This window comes from Peromyscus leucopus, chromosome 10, assembly GCF_004664715.2.
Source record: "Peromyscus leucopus breed LL Stock chromosome 10, UCI_PerLeu_2.1, whole genome shotgun sequence".
In the NCBI taxonomy this organism is placed as follows: Eukaryota; Metazoa; Chordata; class Mammalia; order Rodentia; family Cricetidae; genus Peromyscus; species Peromyscus leucopus.
This window is the reverse complement of record NC_051071.1, coordinates 70,633,564-70,645,671: the sequence shown is the minus strand read 5'-3', so window position 1 is coordinate 70,645,671 and position 12,108 is coordinate 70,633,564. Positions and strand designations below refer to the sequence as shown.

General features: G+C 34.0%; 1 protein-coding gene across 6 annotated transcripts in view; it reads left to right on the top strand.

Moving 5' to 3' along the window:
- The window catches only part of Epha5 (EPH receptor A5), a 353,466-nt gene extending 344,543 nt beyond the window's left edge, over window positions 1-8,923 (top strand). For all 6 annotated transcript variants that reach the window (XM_028893691.2, XM_028893555.2, XM_028893477.2 and 3 more), the window contains one exon: window positions 4,907-8,923. In XM_028893691.2, the coding sequence (XP_028749524.1) occupies window positions 4,907-5,012 (106 nt within the window). In that variant the 3' untranslated portion in view covers window positions 5,013-8,923. The remainder of the gene's footprint in view (window positions 1-4,906) is intronic.
- The last annotated feature ends 3,185 nt before the right edge of the window (window positions 8,924-12,108 follow it).

Below are 12,108 nucleotides of genomic sequence, written 5' to 3'. Positions count from 1 at the left end.
AAGGTCTCATCTCTACAAAATGGCTGAATATTTTCTTGATAAATACATTTACCTTGCACAGTACCTAATAAGTTTTAAAATAAGCCAGGAAAAACTGACAGCATAGCTACATTATAAAACTGATAAAAACCAAAATTTTGTGAGGTTGAGTGAATATTCATTAGTCTCTCATATCCCTGCTACTATCTAGCTAGTGGTGATGGATTTTAATTCCATTAATAGGGCTAAAAGGTATATAAAGCACAACAGAGAATCAGCAATCTCTCTCTCTCTCTCTCTCTCTCTCTCTCTCTCTCTCTCTCTCTCTCTCACACACACACACACACACACACGGATTGTATTCTGAGTAATCAATAGGATGGCTCCATATATATCAGACACTTTCTATTTTTTAGCTTGTTCTGCTACTTCAGCATCACCATATATTAAGAGAGTTTTTCATTATTTCATATCATGAAATAATGTTTTAAAAAGATGTTGAAATGTAATCCCAGGAATGGCATCAGGTTACATTTACAGATCTTCTAAAACATGTCAAGTCTTGTCAGCATAATACAGTCTTCTATGTCCTTTTCTCATCATATTTGGCTACATAAGCATATGCTTAAGGGTGCTGTAAGAGCTAGAAACAGCCTTAAGTGTTGTTCAGATTACAAGGGGTCACAATGCAATTAATGTAATGTGCATAAAGGAGATGCATCTAAAACTGTCTAGACATGACATATCTTAAATGCACAGTGAAATAGGAAAAAAAAAAAAAGATGTATCCTTAACCATCAGAAAATGTTTCCTTCCAAAAGTCCCTGTACAGGAGTGGAGTCACTTCATTGTCCCCACAATGTTACTATTATTACAAATATGCCCATTTTATATATGTAGGTGACAATAAAATAGAAACTGTTATGACTGGGAGATGGCTTATGGGGTAAAGTACTTTCTGAGCTATCATGAATTTAGTTACCAAGCACCCACATAAAAGTCAGGTATGGCAGAATGTTCTTTTAGAGCTCTTTCTGGAGACCAGAGACAGGCCAGTCCCAGGGTGCTCGCTGGTGAGACTATTGGCATCAACAAACTCTAGGTTCAGTGATGGACCCTCTTTCAATAAATGAATGCATAAATGAATGCAAATAAGTTAGAGAAGCAATTTAGGAAGACACCCAGATGTTAGCCTCGGGCATCCACATATGTCTACACAGTTGAGCTCATGCATGCATATGCCACATGCACACATACATGTAGCTAGAGTTTTCCTGCCTGGCCCACAGTCAAGACAAATCTCTCACACCCACCAGTCCCACAGCCGCTCAGACCCAACCAAGTAAACACAGAGAATTATATTGCTTACAAACTGTATGGCTGTGGCAGGCTTCTTGCTAACTGTTCTTATAGCTTAAATTAATCCATTTCTATAAATCTATACCTTGATACGTGGCTCGTGGCTTGCCAGCATCTTCACATACTGTTTGTCATGGCAGCGGCTGGCAGTGACTCCCTTTCCTTTCCTGTTCCTTTAATTCTCCTCTCTGTTAGTCCCGCATATACTTCCTGCCTGGCCACTGGCCAATCAGTGTTTTATTTATTGACCAATCAGAGCAATTTGACATACAGCCCATCCCACAGCACATACAGGCACATATACACAAAAATGCTCACAAAGGAAAACAAACAAAAAAGAAACTGTTGGAAATAGTGAAATGTGTGAGATGAAACTACTTACTACATTCTAATGCATTTGTCAGTATTGGAAGAAAGATATTCAAGCTTCAGATAATTTTCTATAGCACCAACTTAATTCACTAAGGTGTTGTCTGAGAACAGTTTAAGTTGCCTAAATATTGCTCACTCTTTTCCACTGAAAAGGATATTAGGGATATCTCTATTACAAGCACATAATTATACTGGTATGTTTTCCCTATATATCAATGTCATAAGTCCTAAGCTAACGTATCAGATTTAAAGAAATAGCACAAATAAAAGATGTCCATTATTTATAAAAATGTTTAAAATGATTGCGTAACATAAACACAAAGTATGTACCCGTATTTAGTAACCCAATGAAATTCTTTAAAACATTCATTTCTTTAGCATAGCATACTCATTCTGTCAATATTTTATTTTGTGATCTGCTAGTTTTTGGAGAAATAAATTATAATTGCATCAGCATTAGCAAAAGCTACACATGTAAAAAAAATAAGTCAAAATGATTCAATGTCATTCTAGCCAAGAGTCAGAATGTGGCACATATTCACATATGTACACAGGCACATCCTTCAAATTAAAGTGTTGTTACGTGTGAAAATTCCACATTATTTGAGTTGGAAAACCAATCCATTTTGGGTTTTAAGTCATTAAGAGTAAAATGTAATAGTTATTCTTTAAAAGTTATTTCCACTGACTACGTGAGTAATTATGAATTATGTAACTTGAATAAATATGTCACTTAAAGATGTGGTCCTCAGGACATAGGTGCATCACTTAGCATTTTACAATATGTATGACAAGCATTCATTTTAAAATATAATTTCTAGTCTCAATTTAATTATTTTTACTAGGAACTGATTATTTCTAAGCTCCAAATTTAGAGCTTTTGGTTCTGGCTGTGATTTATACTTTGCTGATAAACACCCATAAGTGTTCACTTTACACAATTTTTCATAAATCATAGAGATTGATCAGAATTGCCTAACAATGGAAATGATGTTGAAATGTAGATTCCTTATACAACTTTAGTCAAAACAACAACAAAGTGTGTTCAGTCCTTTGGGGATATTCTATATTCAATTATGTGTTCAGAGTTTCCTTTTTTTTTATCCAGAAATAATTTTTTGCATTTAATGTGAAGTGTTTTTCAAAATCACACCAAAAAGTGATGAGAAATTAAAGTGTGGATTTCAAAGTCTGGTACCTTGTTTTAGTCCTACCTCAGTTGCCTACTGATGTGTTCTACAGATGAATGATTTAAATTTCCCAAATCTGTGTCTCTTTATCCATAAAGTACAAATATTTTTAAATTCTGTATTGCCATTATATACCTTTCTAGTACTGAGAAACTGGGTGATTATGAGGCATCACTGGTTGTTCTTGTGTTAAATGATGTGGTTTTCAATATGGAGAGTGTTTCCATTAGAAATTCATCACTGTCTGAAGAATTTTGTCCCCTCAATAATGAGGAGTCTCTCCTTGTAGTCTAGTATTGATTCAGCAGAAGCCAGAAAGACTGTTAAATAACCTACAGTGAACAGAATAACCCTGTAATGGCATTGACTCACCTAGTCAATGGCAAGCCTGGGAATGTGAATTTAATTGGAAAGAAATACAAATAAATTCAACTAAAGTATTTTATTTGGACTTTAATCTTCAATTATCTATTACTGTGATATAACAATGGTGACTTTGTTTCCAGGTGGATTTTTATTGAATGTTTTGCTGATGATTCTCTTGCAAACCACATCAGCTATTATTATTTTTATATTGTTCACTGAGATCTTATAATTAATGTTTAATATTCACATTGTAAGAAAGAAATATATGACTGTCATAAGTATCAGTAGTATTTAGGTTGTTTCTCATTTTCTAAAATTCTCATAAGAAATCTAAAAACCATAAAGAAGAGAAGAAATATGAAATTATCTTAGTAGATGGTGTTTTCCAAGGCTGACAAAGTTGAAGCCAAGGTGCTCAGTCTTCTTGCTAAGAGACAGCTTTGTGTTACTTGAAATTACTATATTTTAACCATCATGGTCTTGTCATTGTCTTTAATTCTATTTGATAGGTAAGAAAATTAAAATTAAGACAATGAATGCAAAAATAATAAAAATTATTAAGCTAATGTCTTTAGCAAGGTGATTTCCTAAAGAATTCTAAAATGCTAGACATATTTGTCACTTAGAATTATGAGTTATAAGTGTTAATTTTTCTTAGAATTAGTTCATATAATTTTCCAAATATGTGCATTGATTATATTGTCCAAACACCCTTTTGAGGAATAATTTCCTTTTAAAGTCTATGAAATAGCATTTAAAATGAATATCCTTGTTTTGGGTGTTCTGTAAGCTATTATTAGTTTAAAATATAAACACTTTAAGATATTTTTTTTTGTCTAATGCGATTATTTTTGCCAGAGGAAGAGTGGATAAGGAGGGGTAGACTGGAAGTTGGGGCAAGGAATGGGAAAAAGGAGGGAGATTACATATCAAACTACGGTTGATATGTAAAATAAATAAAAAAAATTTAAAAAGATTATTTCTGCAACACAAGAAAAGAATCTAGAATAAAAGCCATTTTGAAAGTGCATAGTCTTCAGAATTCTCTAAATCTCAAAAGAAAACAGAAGTTGATGCTTGATTTGGTAAAAGGTGAAACTCTGGCACTTTGAATCCAAAATAAAAAAAAAAGACATAAAACATTGTTCTAAAAGCACTGTTGTAATGATTATTGTGTAAGGCTGTCTGTCATGTATGAGGGCTGCACAGAATGAATGAGTCTCTTGAAGACTTTAGTCTTCAATTGACAAGGTATAAAACTTTAAATTACATTTTATATTTCTTTTAGCAAAAATAATATTTGATATTGTTTTAGGATCACACTGTCAATATTGTTCAATGAAACTGTACCCATTGAGTTTAAAATTTATTGGTAAGATATAAACATTCATTTTCACCACTATGTACCATTTAGATGATGATATTCATCCACGGGAATAAACGTGTACATTTTCTTTGACTGCAAATAGATTTTTTTTTTTTAAGTTTTAGAACCTGAACACTGGACTGTGAATATCTAAAACTGTCACTATTTTGTGATTAATTCTTGCAAAACATTTGCCCCTTTGCCAGCGTGATCTATTGAGGTATGCTACAAACTGACTCAATACATACATCCAATGTGTGCTTTCTTCATGCAGGGATTTGAGGCGCCTGGGAGTGACTCTGGTTGGTCACCAGAAGAAGATCATGAGCAGCCTTCAAGAGATGAAGGTGCAGCTGGTAAATGGGATGGTGCCAGTGTGACCTCCGCATGGGTCACTTCCTCAAGCGAACTACTCTGCACTTTGTAAACAGCCCTGAGATTTGTTTTCACAATTATAAGGGAAAAGGGAAAAGAGTGGTTTCTAAACCTCTTGGAGGCATTCGTCTCAGTCATTGAACTTGTAATCAATATTTTCCTAAAGTCTCCGTTTATTCCTCTTAGTGTCTTCATTTTCATGAATCAAATGTAAACTACATAGAGTGAAAACATGGGGATAAGCATCCTATAATAAAGTAATAACTAAATCCTCCCCCATTATTTCCACTGAATCTTGTACATGAAATATATCAAGATACAGCACCTTTATAGACTGTTAAGGCAGCCCCTTTCAAAACTTCCAGGGATCTACTTGAAAGGAAAAGTTTTAAAGCCATGTGTGGGCTAAGAAAAGCTGCATTTCACTGACGTTTACTTCAAGTCTTAATTGTCTAAATAAGTGTATTGAAGAGCAATATGATTAGATTATTCCTTAAAAACAGTGTGTAATTTAAAATGTAATTACATGTTGTTAAGTTATAGAAAATAGTATATATAAACATGTTGCTTGGTCAAGGAAAAGTTCAATACAGGGTGTATATTTATTTTTCTGTGTTATATAATTTACTTGTAGTTGCTCTTCTGGAGACTGTTAGATAATAAATGTGTATATACTGTATAGTTTGCAATATGCCCAGGAACTGACTAACCTTGGATGTGTGTCTGTGTGTGTGTGTGTGTGTGTGTGTGTGTGTGTGTGTGTGTGTGTGAATGTGTATACAATACTGTTCTGCTTGCCTTTTTGATGGTGTTTTAATTTTGGCAGCATACAGGAAAGGGTGTTCCAGGCTGTAACATGAATAAGAGAAATAGGAAACAGTAGAAAAAAAAATCCAGTCCAAGTTGATGTCCTTTCTCTCATTTTGAAAGCAACTAATTAGTTTATGTAAACAGCTAATATCTCTAAGATGAATTTCCTTTTGGATTTTTACAAACAGTTTTTACTATCTCTGACAAAGGAGTTCTAGCCATTTATCTCACACCCTTCTCTGAAATTTCATCTTTCTAAGTTACAGAAAATATTTTCTCAAACAAAGTTGACACAAAGGGCACATATGTGTGGGATGGAGAGAGACTGGAGTGTGCTGGCTTCTGTTACTGTCCAGACAAGGGGTACTCAGCAGCTCCCTTTGTGCTCATCATTGTAATCATTCCTGTTGTGACTCATTTACAAAAGTTTGATGTTAAGACAGCAGTAAAAAATGAAAAAAAAAAAGTGTTTTTTACTCAGAATTTTAAGTTTTTTTTTATTAATAATCACTTGTTAATTTTTAAATTATATTTTGTCCTCCATTACATAATATTGAGAATACTTTGAAGAACCAAAGTAAAATATTTAAAAATTAGACTTGTTAAGTAATATATGATAGTCCTTCAGTGTATTCTATAAACTACACCAACAAAGGGTTCTCATTTGGGGTAAAGTTCACGCAATTTGCTGAAATGTTTGAAAAAGTGAGTGTCATACTGACATAAATAATATTTATGTTGTTACACTTAATAAAATCAGGAGAATGGTGCGTGATATTTGAGGAGCAGAGAACTTATATTAGGACTTTGGGGCTACCTTGGTAAAAGCATATGAGAGAAGTGAGATCTGAAGAGGAGATACCAGTGTTTTGTGAGTGGTGGTCCTTGCTCTTGGAAGCATATGTTTCACATCAATATTAACCCATGTAAGAAAAACAGCTAGGGAGAAGGCTTCTTCCTCCCTCTCTCCCTCCATCCCTTTCTCCTTTCCTCCCTTCCGTATTTCCTTCCTTCTTCCTTTCTTTCATTATTTCTTTCTCATCCTTTTTAAAGAATGAAATAGCTCTTTGCTAATGAATGAGGAAAGATCAAAACAACCACACGGGGCATGGACCACTGTAGATCCACACTGTATTCAAGAAATCTCTATTAGTTTAGTGAAATTTTCAGAATTGAAAGAAGTAGTTTAATATTGTCACATTGAACATCACAGATAGATATCATTATTAAGAAAGATGCATGTATACATTTAAACAAACACAAAATTATTAAAACTCATCCCTATCAAAAAACTGATTTTATTATACTCTACTGAATTTTGAAAAATTATTTGAATCTTAGTAATAAAGTAATTTTGAGAACTTCATAACAAAAAAGTTTACAAATTCACATTTTAGAGCTTGTATAAGCCACAACTGTAGGGACATAAAAACAATACATTCCAAATTGTTTTTCAATTCTGTGTGTTCAGAGATTAAGGTGGGCCACTTACACATAAGTGGCTGGCTGTTGGAGTGATGATTTCAGCTTTGTCACAACAGAATATAAATTCATTTGAATCAAATTTATTTTTCCTTTGCCATTCAAGTATTACATTGGGAAAGTAATTCAGAAGGAATGCTTAATGGTCACACAGCTTTCATCCGTATCTCAATTTGGTGGAAAGTTTCTAAGGAATGCCAATATGATTTTAGAAGAAAGAGACTTTTAAATTATACAAGCTCTGCCCCGCTAAAGAGGAAAGAATGCCTTTCTAAAATATTTGTTCACCCTTGGATATGTCACCAATTGAAAAGTGCCAATCTCATCTATAAATGTGAGAAGTGGAACAGAGGGAGGAGTCTGCTCTCGTGAAATGTAGTGAGTCTGCCACTCAGCACTAGACTTGGCAAATCCTGATGGTGTGAATTCTTTTCCGGTGGATTCATTTCCTTACCCACCAACTCCCAGAAAATAAAGTACAGATTCCGTAATTTCCACACATGTAACTGATTTGTAAAATGACTTGTAACTGTTTTGTAAGGTGGTACAACAGGAAATTGCTCTGAACTGACTGGTTCTATTTGAAGTCATTCGGTTACTATGTTTATCAATCATGATTTATATCTAATAATGCCATTCACTAGCATGTACTCTGACAAAAAAATTACTATCTCTGAAATGTACTGATTATATGTAAAATGTAAAGATACTGATTTTCACCATTTAAAATCTGTAACGTGCATGTTTTTTAATCCCTGTATTTTATTGAGCAACCCAGTGTTCTAAAGTAATACAATCATTGTACAATTTACATAGAAATATTTTATTAAAGTTTAAATGTGTCTAGAATTATTCATTTTGGAATTGTCACAAATAATGCTAAACACCCTTAGCTCTGTTTATAAAATGATTCTAACCACTATGTAACAAAAGAGATAAAACTTTCACATTTCATGTTAAAGTGGAGCTGTTACTATTCGTTGAACACTTATGCATTTGCATGTCTGTTATTTGGATTCTATGTGGAAGCAAAAGGCTGTAAAGAAGATATTTGTATGTGTGTTGAAGTGGGTTTTCAGAAGCACAATGAGAAATGTTCTTCTCTGGAAGGTGTTTTGGCTGTAATGGTACATTAGATGGCAAAGAGAGTCAGTTGTTAGAGACTTAGTAGGTATATGATGGTGCATAGTAGAAAATATCTCTTTTTCATTCTGTTCTTTCTCAAAATTAGGAGGGAAAATTAAATGTGATAATAAATAGTCTTTGTTTAAACTTTGCCAGATGTTTAACCTCAATGTAAATAAGAAATAGGGACAATAAGATGGCAATGGTGATAATGATGAGTGAATGAACAGAATCATAATGGTAGCTTTATTTGAAATTTGATAGCTCAAATAAGTCATCAGTTTTTCAATGCTATAGCACAGCTGGTTACATTGAATATTTTTCCTCTATTATGCTGTTAATTATATAGCAATGTATCAGGAAAGAAATAGATAAGAACTTTCTTCTCATTTCTTGTTAATTTGTGAGTCTTTTCATACATCAATGGTTGAATGTTCTTATTCAGAATGACCACGTAATTGTCACTTAGAATAAGCTGCTATTTATTAAAAAAAAAAAAGAATGTCTGTTTATAACCAGACTCAAGTTCCTTTTCTCAATGTTATTGGAAAAAAGTAAAGTTGGCAAAAAATAATGTCCCATCTTTTCAAGCTGGGTGCTGTATTCACTGAAGTTTGAGTGGTTGACTGTATGTGAATATTTAGACTACTGTAGTTTTGCAATTAATTATTTAAAAGAATATATTATATATATAATGCATTTGTAATTGTCTGAGACTAAAGCCAGACTCTGTCCTTTGTTAATGTTTATAAAAAAAATCTCTTGGTTTCCAGCAAATCAGAGACATTTATGTAGCCTATACGATTCCTCAGTAGGCATCACGATGTCTTGTGTCCCAGCCGCAGAGTGAATTCAAGGAAGGATGAGCACTTTTGTATTGGTTCCCATCTGCATCTCTATGTGCTTTCAGTTTGTGTACATGTTTTTGTAGTGTAAGATATTAAATTTTATATTTTTTCAGAAAATAAAAACCCTTTGAATATAGTAAAATCTGATTGTCCTACTTGGTCCTTCCTAAGATTTTAAATGTATAGCCTTTTGCATAGGATCTTTATTCTGGTAAAAATGTTTTATTTTCTAACTTATAAAAAGTGATTATATACATATTCCATGTAAGCTAAGATTGTAGAAAATGACCTAAATTCATGATGACAATATAATACAAAATTCACTTGAGGAAAAACAATAAAACAAAACAACATGAACCACAACAAAAAATAAAAATGGAAAAGTATATGCTATTTGTACCATCTATAAAGGGGGCCATTTTTGTAACTGGCATCAAGCTGAGACCACTTATTGGTAGGCATTTCTGCTATCACAATGTAAGAAGAGAACATTCCTACAAGAAGGGGATTAAGAAGCAAGGCTCCTTATTTTGTATTATATCATAGTGGTCATTTAAAATGGCAAATGATATCTATTCTGTAGATTGAATCATGTAGATGAAATTCTAAACGGTCTTATTAAATAAGAAACACAGAGCCAAAGACAGAGTTAAAAGCCCAAGAGATCAGAGCACTAGCAAATAGCCTTTAGCTTATCACTCACTACCATCCTTCCCTGTGTCCTGTATTTTTATTGCCTGCCTGTTCTACCTTCTCATTGCCTCTAAACGCAACCACATAATTTTCTCATCACTGCCTGTCTATACAGACCTCCAGGTCCCTATGGTTGGTACTGGGATTAAAGGTTTGGGTCACCGCTTGGCCTTGGCCTTAACCACACAGAGACTCTATCTGCCATGTGATCAAATTAAGGGCATGTGCCACCACTGCCGGACTTCTGCTAAATGGCTTGCTTTTAGCTCTGATTCCCAGGCAACTTTATTTATTAACATACAAATACAATCACATTTCAGCACAAATAAAATATCACCACAGAATCATTTTGTAATTTGTGCATTTCAACATAAAAAATGACATACTATGCTTATATAATAGTCGTAAGTAATGCTGATGTATAAAATTCTGTTATTAGGATTTTATTTATTTATTCTCATACGTTACTCAGAGTGGTTTTCATTTAGACTTACCTTGTTCTTAATGTACTACAGAACTAAAGACACTATTTAAAAACAATTTTACCAATCTCTTATTTACTATTGACAAAATTGGAGTAATGTGGTAACAAAGGCTTAATGAAGAAGACATTCTGCAGAGGGAATTCTCATGTTTACATTTGAGATGCATATTGTTGACTCCCTTAACTAATGACAGAGCTGAGGTTCACCAAGGAAAAAGTGAATTTTACGTTTCCACCAATCAAAGTGTTAGCCTTTGTGCAGGCTCCAGGGTCTCACTGATCATATGCTAGTGTATTCATTCTGTGGTATCATTTTCAGCTTTGTCGTTCTTCATACAGGCCTAACAATTCAGTTCAGATACTTTTGTGGTAGAGGTCATCATTTCTTCAATTAATTCAAAACAATTGCCCAGTTTGGTGACTTACTACAACCTCAAATATTTTTAATAAATATTCATTGTTTTGACTGCTAATAACTAATGTTCTTTAAAAATTGCAGGTTCACATGTGTTTTGCTGACAATTTTCTTCCAAACTCAAAGATCAATAAGTATTTTGAGATTTTTGAAAATTCTTAGTATTCATTCTGACTCAGTTATACATAAAACATCAAGTAAAGTTTTACTTTTACCATATCAAAATAATAAACTACATGAAATTGATAGGGCAAAGAGACTTTTTTCCCCAGGGAAAAACAGAGTTCTGTGCTGTTAAATTATCCTTCTAATTTTTTTCAAAGTTAATTGTGTTTAAAATATTATGAGAGTTGAAGAGATGAATCAAGGTTAAGAGCATCTGATGGTCTTACAGAAGACTTAGGTTTGGCAGCTCATAACGTAACTGACATCCCAGGGCATCCCAGGGCTTCCATGGACTTCTCTGGATTCTGCAGACACCAGGCACGTGCGCGCGCGCGCGCGCACGCACGTGCACACACACACACACACACACACACACACCTTCCTACCAATTTTCCAATTTCCTCCTGGTAGTCTAGATCAATCAGCTCTTTTAACATTGTTGGTACTTTCTACGTCTGTTCACCTAAGGGCATCAGAAGACCAAAGTGACCAGGAGCTTCCACTTTAATAGAAGGTTTGTTGTGTCTTTTGGAAGAAGTATCCCTCTCCCCAGCCAAAACTTGTAGACCAACAAAGCACAAGATTGCAGTAACACAAAACAAAATTTTTCTACATCACTCAGAATGAAAGTAAATAGAGAAATGTTTCTGTTGCCACCTCTTGATTTCTGGACCCATAACTCCTGGTTATAGAAGAAACATTCCTACGTGTTGGATGCATATTCAAAGCATGTGCCACCTTCTGGAGAACTGTTATCCAAACCCTCCACTGTGGTGGGAAATTTGTACACTTTGTGAAGATATATTGCTGTTATTGGTGTAATAAACAGCTGAATGGCCAATACCTAGGCAGAAGGTATAGAGGTAAGACTTCTGGGCAAAGAGAAGAAGTAGTAGGAAAAAGGTAGGCATTCAAGAGAGTCACCAGCTGTTTGCAGAGAAAGCAGGACATACAACAGGAGAGGTAAAAAGCCACAAGCCAAGTGGTAGCATGTAGATTAATAGAAATGGGTTAATTTATGTTATAAGAGCTAGTTAGGAACAAGCCTAAGCTAAGGCTAGATTTCACAATTAATAAAA